Source organism: Babylonia areolata, chromosome 2 (assembly GCF_041734735.1).
Source record: "Babylonia areolata isolate BAREFJ2019XMU chromosome 2, ASM4173473v1, whole genome shotgun sequence".
In the NCBI taxonomy this organism is placed as follows: Eukaryota; Metazoa; Mollusca; class Gastropoda; order Neogastropoda; family Buccinidae; genus Babylonia; species Babylonia areolata.
This window is the reverse complement of record NC_134877.1, coordinates 41,432,642-41,445,789: the sequence shown is the minus strand read 5'-3', so window position 1 is coordinate 41,445,789 and position 13,148 is coordinate 41,432,642. Positions and strand designations below refer to the sequence as shown.

Genomic DNA, 13,148 nt, shown 5'->3' with positions numbered 1-13,148 from the left:
TCTCTCTCTCTCTCTCTCTCTCTCTCTCTCTCTCACTGACACACACACATACACACAGGCACACACACGCGCGTACAGCCCGCACATACACACATGCGCGGCTGTAACACTGTGACAGACAACACACATACACAGAGACACACAAGCTCGCGCGCGCGCAGCACGCACACACATGCACGCGGGCTATTGACAACACCCTTGCCACAGACAAAACACACACATACACACGCGCGGGCCGCAGCACGCACACTCACACTCATAGCGCGCGCAAAAACTAACACTCACTGGTAACACACAACGGTATTACACGATCAGAACGAAACGACACTGGAACTAAGTTTAGCTGCTTGATCAAGTGACATCACAGAGCTATTTATAGCGGCCAGTCGACTGCAATGTCCGCGAAGCGTTGGGATTTCACCACACGCCGCAAGGTGACGAGCAGGCAAGGCATATATATAAGCGGGCTGCAAGAGCGCTTTGCTCAAGCATTAGATTGCAACGCTTTAGCTCACTTTTATAGTTTTTGTAACTGTCGAAGGCTGTTGTACGAAAGCCTTTTTCAACATGGTGCTACAAGGAACCAAACGGTCCCTCCGCACTGGCAACACGCTAAGAAACACCGGCAACAGACTGACGAACAGACACCCGTTCAGCGTCATTATTCGTCACGTGACCAACACAACGGGCAGACAACTGCACGACGACGCAGACGACTCTTACCTAACTGCTGACACCGTTGAATTCTCTCTGAACAAGAAGGGTCGGTGGAATCTGCCTGAAGTTATTGAAGACAACATCAAGCTCTCTGAGCCTGGAGACGCGTCCGTGGCCCTGCTTCACCGCCACCGAAGGAACCGACAGAATGACTGCCTGAGGGTTGTCACCAATGCTGCTTTGCCTGGCGCCGACCACCAGTCCCCCTATGACGCGGGTTTCCAAAGGAAGAAGGCTCACCGGAAACAATATTGCAACGGTTTGAACGTGGTGCACAACGGTAGAGGGAAGTCGCGCAAAGAAAGAAGGACGAAGCAAGTCGTGTCCACAAAGAAAGACCTCCAGTCTCGGAAACAGCAACGTCAGGAGTTGGACACTGTCCCGGAAGACACATACACCAGCGCCGTGCCTGCAGTGAGGTACGACGTGTTCTACTCTGTCCCATCCACTAGTTCTCTGCGATTCAACCCCAAGTTCTGTGCGGCATCTGGCACGACATCCCATCCTGCTGACTCACAGCGGCAAAACGTGACCGTCACCACTTACGTCAAGCGGTCTAAAGGATCCCATCAGCGAAGCAAACAAGTTCACTATGACGCCTTTGAAGACGATGACTATTACGATGACTGGCTCTACGACGAAGACAATTATTATGAAGAAGATTATTCTTTGTACGCCGAAGAGGAATACGACCACGATGATCCACACGCTAACGCCACCAGTGAAGTTTCATTTAAATATTCTGATTTCCTGGAACAGGCCTTTGAAGAAGCCACGGTGGGCTCCACCACAATCGCCGTGAAAAGACCGGTGAAGAGAAAGCAACTCCACACAAAACCCAGGAAGAAAAGAGGGGGTCTGTTTTACTACACTCCTGACACAGTGAACCAGTATGATTCCTGTCTGGAAGACAGCCAGAGTGAGACAAGCTCTGAGTCCGGTTCCACGTTCTCCGTGTCCTCACTGTCCGACATGACCAAGGTCACGCAGATGCCGTCTGTCAGTGTGGAACTGTGCCAGGAGGCCACGCGTCCCCAGCAGTTGGCTGACTGGTATGGTGAGGGGTACATTGAGGCGGCCTGCACTCCTCGGAAGATCGTCATAGAGATCACAGACCGTGTCCACACTGCAGTGTCCCACCTCACTGCCTTCAGAGACGTCTTTCTGCCTTCACTGGATCTGACCACTTATGTCGTTCTCACATACGTCCATCCGGCCGGCCAGGACCAAGAACCACAGGACACCAGCGAAAACCATCATGACAGAAGCCTTGGGCCATGCTCAACAAATGTTGGTCAGTACGACGTGTTCCGCGTACAGCTCAACATGAACTGCACAACTCAGGGGCTGGCCTTGTACCTGCACGGAAAGATGAGGTTTGAGAGCGTGGAAGATCTTCTTCAGCATGTACTGCACTTCGTCACAACCCTGACCCCAGAAAGTCTGACCCGTCGTCCTGTCGAAGCATCTGCCAGTGCTCTGAAATCCAGACTTGCCACCGACTTCAGTACAGTGGCTGAAGTGAATGGATGGAAAGCGTCCTGTGTCTCCTTGCTGGGTGAACAAGTCACTGACACCCTTCCTGAAGTTCCTTGCGGGTCTACTGCACAGCTTCAGAATGTCGACCAGAATGAAGAAGATCCTTGCTTTCCCTCAGACTTCACCAACCGCCCGACAGAAAGCCAGACACCAGACACCAGCGCAGAAAAACATCAGGTACCTGTGCACACACTCGGCGAGATGTACTGCCACATCTGTTTCGGGGAGATCGTGCCCGGGACCTCTCAAGGGCCTCACGGCACGGCGCTGGCCTCGTGCCAGCACTGGTTCTGCGACACGTGCTGGCAGTCCCACGTGACCGTGGCCATGCAGGAGAAGGGCAGCCGGAACCTGCAGTGTCCGGAGTTCGGCTGTGAGGAGGAGGTGGACCTGGGCACGCTCCTGTCCCTGCAGAACGTGCATGACGTCATCTTGCAGCAGCGCCGCCTGGTGGAGGTGAAGGTGATGAGGTTGTTCCTGTGCAAGTGGTGCCCCAACCCCCACTGTGGACGTGTGGTGAAGCTGGCCGCCTCTCCCTCACAGGTATTGTGGTGTTCTGTATTTATTTATATAGCTGTCCACCATTACGTAACATGATTGTTCCTTTAACAGCTAAATGCTTCCGTGATCATTCTTGATTGCTGTCTAGGACCGCAGACAGACATAGTTCAAAGAGTAAGTCGAAACGATGAATTAATGAAATCAGCAAACAACTTTACACCCGTTTCAAACAGTTCCTGCTCGTTTTATCCTTCCAGTCATGTTTGCCTGTGTATCCTTTTCATTTTCTGTTTTTCTTCTTTTTTTCCTATCATAAACGTTACGCACTTGACCCCTCACAACTCTCTCTTCCCCCACCCACCCACACACGCACACCGCGCGCTTTGAGGACAGACGACACCGAATTCTGGGCTGCACATTATTCTTTGCACGACAAAACAAGATTTTGTCTTGCCTTTCCATCTGCCTGTCTATCACTCGCTGTATCGGTCTCTTTGTATTCCTCTCTCTTTCTCTCATCTTAGTTTATGTGTCGGTCAGGCATCTGCCTTTCTTGCTTCTTTTCTTTTTCTGCTTTTTTAAGCACATGTGGTTTTGTGTTGATAGATCATTCCACGAACCAATGAATCAAACTGGATTCCACTGTTTTACACGTTAAAAAAACATCTTTTGACGTATTTCTGTTCAGGTACTTGATGAGCCTACCAGCATGTCCTGTCCATGCGGACAGCAGTTCTGTTTCCGTTGTCATGGCGACCCGCACTGGCCACTGAGCTGTGAAGACCAGGCCGACTACCACGCCCTGCTCCGCAAGAACGGGTACTGGACAAGGGAAGACACTCTGGTGACGGTCAGAGGCAAACCGTGCCCCTCCTGTCGTCTCTTCATCGAGAGGGTTGGGGGATGTCCCTACATGACGTGCCCCTGTGGATTCACGTTCTGGTGGTGCTGTAGCAAGCATACCTCCAAATCTCACGACTGCCCAAGATTCTTAACTGTCACCGACCTCACCAACACCAAGCTGATGAAGATCCGACATACAACAGCACCGCGTCCGCAGTTCCAGTCCGAATGGTACGAGATGGCCGTCAAGCACAGAAACTTCCAGGGCCCCAGAGAGGTGAAGATGGACTGCAGACGGGCGGAACAGCTGTACAGGAAGCTGCAGTCCCTGTCCGCTAAAGGGGTGGATGTCGGCGCATTTCCGACGCCACCCGAGGACAGGTCAGCGGCCCAGGCTGAACTTCCCACGCCACTGAAGCCTGGTTGCACAGAACGAGTGACATTATCAGGACCTGGCCAGTTGTATCCGTGCAGAAGCGTTGCAGAAGATAAAGGCAGGAAGGTGGTTGTGAAGTCGGGGAGTGTGTCTGAGTCAGCAAACTCTGAGCACACGTGGCAGCGCATCAAGCAGACGACGCTTGCTATGGTCAAACAGAAGGTGGAACTGCACAATGTGCTGGAGAACGTGGCAGCTTTCTTACACCTTCGGCAGAGTGCTCAGGGTTGTCACAGCAAGGTGAAGGAAAACGTGGACCTCCTCCAGTTCTTCCTCACCTGCCTGGACGACCTGCTGCGAAAGGAGGGTCACCGGGAACTGCCCCGCGTGTTGCCATGGTTCCGGAGGCTGCAACGCCCAATCAAAGACACGTTGACCACCTTGGCCGGTCACATGGACAGATGACTCACTTCGCCACAGTTACTAGGATAACCCTGAATTTCATTTTTCTTGTTAATTAATTTTATTTGCTGGTTGGTTGGTTGGTTATTTATTCATTCATTCTTCTTAAAAAAAAAAAAAATGTTTGCATATGCCGAATAGCCTACATGGGCCATTCCACTCGCCCTTACAACCCCAATTATAACTTAAGTGCAATCGGACGTTTCTTGAATCATGTAGACAGAGAGAGACCAATGTTTCGTGAAATTAACATGTGGAAGTTTTCGGTCTGGACCAATCACCGAGCTGAAGTGAACGTTTTAAAAGGAATTCTCGTCCAATGGTTGTTTCATTGTTTCAGTCTTAACCCCACGTATTTTCCTCCTTGTGTGATTGTTTTTCTATTTCACCCATGTGTTTGTTTTCCGTTTTTTTAAATTGTTGATGTCTTGTCACTCAGAGACAACTGGGTGATAGCGTACGTTAAACATTTACTTCGATAATTAGGCTAATGGCCATGCGAGGGGAGGGGGCGGGAAAGATAAAGAGAGGGGGTGATTTGCGTCACACGTATACTGAAATATAAATGGCGCTTTGAAGCATCCAGCAATGCAGTTTTTGATTTGAACTGTAAACGACAAGTGTCAGCGTTCTTACAGGAAAACCTTGAAAACACGCCGGACTTAACAAATTTGTTTATTTCAAACCGTTCCACCCACATGATTTATTATATTCCATCAGTAATCAGTAGGCCTACCCATGCACGCACGCACATACACACACGCGCAAGCATACACACACACACACACACACACACACACACACACACACACACACACACACACACACACACACACACACACACACACACAACACACACACATATCGCGCTCCCACATACGCACACATGCACTTGACCCCATCAGTCCGTAAAATACGAATTTGTTGTCATTGTCGGTATCCATCATTGTTGTGGTGATTGTTTTACACATAAATTATACTCTCTCTCTCTCTCTCTCTCTCTCTCTCTCTCTCTCTCTCTCTCTCTCTCTCTGTTGTTGTAGTTGTTACAATGTGTGAACTCTATCGTCTACACTCATGACAAAGTCGCGCGTTTGATTCTGCCATACGGCTTTATTTATTGTTCTTTGTCTGTCTCTAAGTCTGTCTGTCTCTCTGTTTCTGTCTCTGTCTCTGTATTTGATGTTCGGCGGAAATTTCTACCGCAATGGTTTTGTATGATTTCTTTTGTTTCTGTATGTTGAAACAGACAGTTTCAGCTGTCATCATTAAAAAAGAACTTTTAAGACGACTTAGAGTTGTTGTGTGTCGGTATGGAAATGAAGAGGAACCTGGGAAGACGTTGTGTAAATGTCTGATAAATAAGATAGCAATTCAAAACACATGCCTTTCATGCCCTGCTCTCATGGTGACCTCAGTTTCGATACCCCTCCACTTCCGTGCTTGGGATGAGTCCTGTCAATGTCGTCAGTGTCGGCAGAGTCATAAGGGGCTGTTGTTGGAGGGGCGTGGTGGCGGTCTCCACTCTGGGAGGGACGCTCACTCAGTCTGGCTCCGCGACTAAGCCATTATTGTCGTTAGTAGGGGGCTTAGTAGGTGGTGTCCTAAGTACGTTAAATCAGAACAGGCACCACTGAACACCACCGAAGTGACTCAGCAGCAGTGCAGGGTCTCCTCTGGTGTGTGGCCTCCTGGCGACCTAACATCTATGATTCCCTGTGGACTGCCGGCGCTGGAACTGCGACGGACGAACCCGGGTGTGGCCGTGTATGGGGTAATCTAAATGAGCGGTATGGGAGTAATGCCACTGAAACGGTGCAGATGATGGGGCAGCAAAAAAAAAAAAAGTAAAAAAAAAAAAAAGATCATTTGAACAGAAAAAATAATAAGTAGGGGCGTCGGACGAATGGGCTCTGGGTCTGGGAGCTCATTTTCACGAACATACATAAAAATAAGCTTACATGCGCATACAAATATAAGCACACGCTTCAAATGTTATCATTCCATTCAAATATTCTAAATCTTTCTTTCTTTCATGCTTTCTTTTTTCTTTTCACTTTTTTTGTTTTCTATACCTTTTTCACTTTTTTTTTTTTTTTTTTTTTTTTTTTTTTTTTTGGCCATTGACATCTCAGTGCATAATTCCAACGTACTTCCATGTGAATATCCTTTACTTCATGCATGGACACGTACATGTGTTCTTGGACCAGTACAGACACATAAGCATCATTATGCAGAAACATGAACACTACACGTATAAACAGGCCATTCCACATACTAAATTATACGCTTCAATATACACAACTTCTTTCGCATCATCATCTTGTTCATGCAGTATAATCATGTAGTCACGAGTTTGCAAGCGCCTCCCCTTTCCCTATCCCCACACGCACGCACACATTCTCTCTCTGTCTCTCTCTCACACACACACACATATACGCACGCACACATACACGCACAGATCATGCTCACACGCAAAGACACACGCCTCATACACATAATGCACGTGCACTTACACACACGCACACACACACACGCACGTTCATGCACCCAAAACACACGCATTTTACATGTATGTGTGCTAACACATTCGTATGCACGATCGCGCACACGCATGTTCGCACACACACCCAGCAAAGAACACACTTACATGAATGCACACACACGCTCGCGCGCGTTCACACACACACACACACACACACACACACACACACACACACACACACACACATACAAGAGGCTTTAATTGTTCCGTGTACTACAAGGATTGGCAAGGGCTGGCAAGAAAAATAAGAGGTAAATGGGAACATAAATAAGTAACCAGTAGCTGTCCAGTTCCCGGCACGACGCATCTGCGTATTCATAACAGACTCAAGGAGTTCCTCGCGAACATCTTTTCTGATGAGTTCCGTCAGTGGAAACTCAGAGTATTTCAGTTTTTATTTCTGCCCTGGTAAAGTATCTAATCGAGACAAACGCATTTAAAGATCGTTTACTTTTCAGTTGTGACACGAAGGGGCGCGTGGTAAGATCTTTGAACCTATAGTTTGAACGTCCTGGGGTGGGTTGCATGAGCGAACTTAGCAGCGCTAAGTTTGCTTATCGTTAGGAATATTCCTAACTCTACGGTGAATTCCATGTACTTAGGGACATTCTCAACTCTAAGCAAACTTAGCGCTGCAAAGATTGTCTCATGCAACTCGGCCACGGTTCCGAACCTGGAATCGGTTCCTGTTGGGGGTAAGGGTGAGATTCCCCCCTCCCCTCCCCTCTCCACCCCCACACCCCCCACCCTACTCCCCCAACCAGTCCCCCCTGCCCCCTCGGCTCCTAACACAATATATGTGCCGACCTGCTAACGCTTTCAAACCCTTCGTGTGTAGACATATGAAAAGGATCAGTCACGATGCCAAAGATCAGACATGCACGTTAGATATCCCGTGATCCATGTCAGATATGTTCTGTGAACGGTTTTTTATGATTTTTTTTCCCTCTCTCTCCATTGTTGTGAGTTGTTTTCTGCTCATGGGTGCGCGCGCGTGTGTGTGTGGTTGAGTGTGGTCAGTCCTTTTCGGGCATAGCTGCGTCTGAATGGGTGACTGCAAGGTCATTGAATCTAAATCAACTCAGAGAAATGCGCTACAGAAACGCTATTATTATTATTTTTTTTAATTTATTTTTTGGTTCGGTAGGCTTTAGAAACACTAACATACTCCGCATCTGAAATCTGAATTCAAAGTGCCATCTATTAAAAATTGCAATTTATTCAAAGTCACAAAATCAAGGAAAGAATTTTTACTGATGGTATTAGTAAAGATTCCATGCTCTTGCCTCACACATGCGTGCACACATGTACGATCGTGCTCACACACGTGGACGAACGCATGCGTGTCTACGACCTGGAAGCCTTCTGTTACACAATGCAAGCACTTGTCACTGACCTTAGTGTGGTCGTGATTTCTTTCTTCCTCTTTCATCCTTTTTTTTTCAAACCCATCTGCAGCTTTTGAAAGTTCGTCTATATGCGATTATTTGTAAATTTGGCTGATAGATGTAACACGAGACCTGCCAAAATTAATACTATTGGTCCTTTTCCAAATTCGGTGATCCACTTTAATTCACTGAAAATATATGCATGTAAGAAATTGCGTGACATGCAATACGCGGAAATGACCTATGGGAGCCAACCACAGGTATGTGAAGCGTTGACAGATATCGGAGCGAATCGTCTCCCTTTCGGTGATTATTATTATTATTATTATTATTATTATTATTATTAACATGATTATGATGATGATTATTATTATTGTTGCTGTTGTTATTGTCGTTGTTGTTGCTGTTGTTATTGTTCTTCTTCTTCTTATAGTTTCCATTTCCTTCTTTATTTAATGTTTAGTTGACTTGTGCCGAAGTCGAGTGGTTAATTATTGGCAGAAATCAGAGCGAAGCGTCTCGCTTTAGGTTATCATCATCACCACTACCACCACCATCATCATCATCATCATTGTTATTGTATTGTTGTTGTTGTAGATTGAATTTCCCCCTTCCTTCTTTATTTAATTTTTAACTGACTTGTGCCGAAGTCGAGTGGTTAGTTAAACTAAGGTTCGAAGATGTATGATTCAGTATGGTGAAAAAAACCCAAAAAACCCCCCACACATCCATCCGCATGTGTTGACATGAGTACATGTCGGAGCAAATTCACAAATTACTTATATATTTATTCTTTGTTTCTTTCTTTTATTTTCATGAGCATCCCCCCCTCCCCAACCTCCCAGCCTCACCCCCCACCACCTGCTTTTTCTTTTAAGAACTTATAATCATGAAGAGCAGGACAATGGCATTGTGTTGCTTGGTTCATAACGACACTTGTTTATTACTTTCTTCTTTGGGCTAAGTATGACAGCTGGAAGAAGCCAAAGGTCAAGATCTTAAGTGGAATTAAAATGCATGTTGTACATGACACGATTTTGTTTTCGTAAATACTACACATATAGCCTGATTTTTCTAGGGCGTGAGATGAATGGATACAGAATACAAAGTCTGTTGAAAATGAATAATAGGTTTTTTTACCTTTAGTTTGGTTCAAGGTAACAGTGGTTATTATTATCCACATATTGCCTTGATTTTTCTTTGGCGTGAGATGAATGGATACAGAATACAAAGTCTGTTGAAAAAGAATCATAGTTTTTACCTTCAGTTTGGTTCAAGGTTACAGTGGTTATTATTATCTGTCATCATAGACAAGCGATTTTCCTGCGAATTTTGGACACAGTTCGTTGCAGTTTGAGCTGATGAAAGGGCGCGTGTAGTTTATTATGTTTTCTTTAAAAGGGGGCAAACAAAAGAAGTATACTTATGACCATTAAAATTGAAAAGATAAAAAAGATATGTTTGTTTTATCCATCCACGGATCACGATCCAGACCGGATTCGTCGTAGATGTTGATAATATTTCGTTTTACCTTGAACGAAGGTCAAAAGTTGTCAGGACAGGTGCTTTACCAGGGTATATAATTGTATCTCAACAGGGAATGAAATAAATAGTTGTATGGCTTAACCACGCTATCAAAACGTCATGTTGTCTCGGGACCACCTCCAACTTGCTCTCTCTCTCTCTCTCTCTCTCTTTCGTCCTCAAACAACTTCCCGCCCGCATCCGACTTCCCCACCCCCGACCCCAACCTTCCCTTCCCACCAAAAAACGTTTTTCACGTGAACCACGAATCTTCTGCTTCCAATGCGAGTACTGCTCAGCTTTGCAACGGCATCTGAAGTCAGAGACGAACAGATACTTGGACCAATTGAAAGAAAACGGTTGCGACGTGTTTTGTGTGTGTTGGAGAAAAGTCTTCTTTAAAGGCCAGACAACTACTGGACGTAACTGTCCTCGCAACAAGTGCACGTGGTTAAAGTGTATGCCGTGGATTACAGAAGAGTGCGAAACTGGAAATGGTTATTACGTGTTTTTGATGTGTGTCCATTTTGCCCCAAAACGTCTGTTTTGCCAAACAATACTTACAACTCTTGCAGCTTATGTGTTACGTGGATAAAGTGTGTGCCGTGGATTGTTGAAGTGTATGAAACTGGAAAATAGTAACGACGCGTTTTATGTGTGTGTGTGTGTGTGTGCTTAAAAAAAAAAAACATTGTGTCAAACAGCTATTGAATATAAACTGTTCTTGGCAGCGGTCATGGTACGTACAATGTAGTTTGCACAATGTGGGGTAGTTTCCCTTTTTCCTTTCTAAAAAAAAGTTCAATTTTGATTTTTATAATGAATTGTATGTTTAATGTATTTTATTTTGGAAAAGCAGCAGAAACTATTTTACGCCTTCCAAGTTTAACATGAAAGTACAAACATTCGGTTCTATCATCAAAATGCTGAACGTCTGACAAAATACTGATATATAGCTGCAAACAATGATTATGAAGACCGGATTACCTTATCATGACAAAAATTTATGTTTTTGTTTCTTATGATACTATTTGCTGTTCGATATAGTGATTCGAAATCTGTTCTTTGCATTTGGGTTGTGTTCTTTTTGTTTTCTTCTTCTTCTTTTTTTTTAACTTTGATCTTTGTTTTTGCTGTCACTATGTATCCTTTAAAAATGGATAGAAATATAAAAATAGGTAAAAAAAAAAAAAAGAAAAAAAAAGAAAAGAAAGAAAAGAGAGAGACTGAACTGTATCAGAACTCAGTTCTTCAAAGTATTTTATGATTATGAATTTATTTATTCATTTATTAATTGAATATATTTATGTACTTATCTACGGGGGGTTGAAAGGGGGAACGAACACAGGGAGAAAAGATTAGGGCGAGAGGGGGGCAGGGAATTGCAATGAGGAATTTCCGCAGGCTCACAACTATCATATTCCTGTGCAAACTCACCACCTGTTCCTATATTTCTGTTCTCTCCGTCAGGTAAAAACGAATTTGTTCCATTGGTGCCTTTGCAGCTGGATTATAGGTAGATCATATTGATATACCGTTGAAACTATTCGGTGTTTGTTTTAAACGATTGTGGTGGTTGTTTCTCTCTCTCTCTCTCTCTCTCTCTCTCTCTCTCTCTCTCTCTTTCAGACACACACACACACACACACACACACACACACACACACACACACACACATACATACATACGTACATACACAAACACACGCCATCCTCTCTTTTGTTCTGTTCCCTTCCCCACGCTTCTCTCATACCACACATCTTCCACAAGGTGGTCAGGTGATGTACGAGGGATATTCATTAAATATTTCCCCTGACTAACTTCTGATTATTGTAGGAGGCTGAAACAGCACACATGATAATGTATATCTCTATAGTTTACGTGGTAACTTGCATATCTGAAGTCATAACAGATTCTCTTTTTTCATGTGCTAAGGTTGAATAAGGTGTGATTATGGAACCAGTTGAATGCAGAAAGGTCATAAAATTTATGAACTCGAGAGGCCGCCTAAGGTTGAATAAGGTGTGATTATGGAACCAGTTGAATGCAGAAAGGTCATAAAATTTATGAACTCGAGAGGCCGCACACCAATACAAGACGTTTGATGAAGTGAGACTTATGGGGAGGATGCCCCATCGTATGACGTAGTCAAGCACTGGCATCGTCAGTTCAAGTGTGGTCGGACGTCGTTGGAAACGACTCCCATTCCCGGGAGACCACAGTCCGCCATTGATGAAGACACCATCCGGTCAGTGGAGTCCGCCATTTTGGAGGATTGCCGCATAACCACTCGCCAGCTAGTCAAGATGTCAAGATCAGTGAGGGGTCTGTGGAAAGATCACCTATTTGCACATGCGGAAGTTGTCTTTCCCGGTTAAGCGCGTTGGGTTACTTTGCTGGTCAGGCATCTGCTTATCAGAGGTGGTGTAGCGTATACGGATTTGTCCGAACGCAGTAACTGAACTGAACTTAACCGGTTGCTCATACCTTTTGAGAAGCAGGGACGAGTCACGTGCGTCCCGGCTCTTTTGGCCATGTGTCAAAACCAGGAAGTCAGACTAATCACGCAGGACGAAACATGAATCCATCACCACGATCCAGAAACTAAAGCCCAGTCGGAGCAGTGGAAGCATTTTGACTCACTGCCTCCGAAGAAGGCACGTGTCCAACCCTCGGCGGGTATATTATAATACACACATTGATAATGGATTTCCTGGCAAAAGGTACTACAATTTCCAGTACACACTACGCTTCATTGCAGAAATTGCGAGAGGACATCAAAACCGAGAGGCGTGGCATGCTGACCAAAGGTGTCCACCTCCTGCAAGACCACGCACCGGTTCACAACTCGCGTGTTGCCCAGAGGGAAGCATGACCATGCAGCTCTGAAATCCTTCCTCACTCTCCCAACATCGCACCATCTGACTTCACCTCTTTCCAACCATGAAGTCATTTTTGAAGGGCAAGCACTTCCCAGACGATGAAACGTAAATTTCCGAGGTCAAGTCGTGACTTCTGGCGCAACTTGCAGACTTCTACAGGCAAGATCTTCACAGCTACATAAAGGCATGGAAAAGTGTGTCACCCTTGGTGGTACCTATGTAGATAAAGACTAATAGCCGTGCAAAGTTTCGTTCCTATCAGTCCGTGGGAAGTGGGTCAGGGGAAATATTTAATGAACGTCCCTCATAAACTTTTCCCCAGTTGTGTGATGCCCCACTGGAACATATCTGCATCGTACACTTACTATAT

General features: G+C 45.4%; 1 protein-coding gene across 1 annotated transcript; it reads left to right on the top strand.

Annotated features, from left to right (window-relative positions):
• The first annotated feature begins 502 nt into the window (after positions 1-502).
• On the top strand, positions 503-5,676 carry LOC143279453 (uncharacterized). The gene is made up of 2 exons (XM_076583495.1): positions 503-2,799; positions 3,446-5,676. Exons 1-2 carry the CDS (start codon positions 568-570, stop codon positions 4,439-4,441), a joined length of 3,228 nt encoding a protein of 1,075 aa, XP_076439610.1. The 5' UTR covers positions 503-567; the 3' UTR covers positions 4,442-5,676.
• Positions 5,677-13,148: the final 7,472 nt, after the last annotated feature.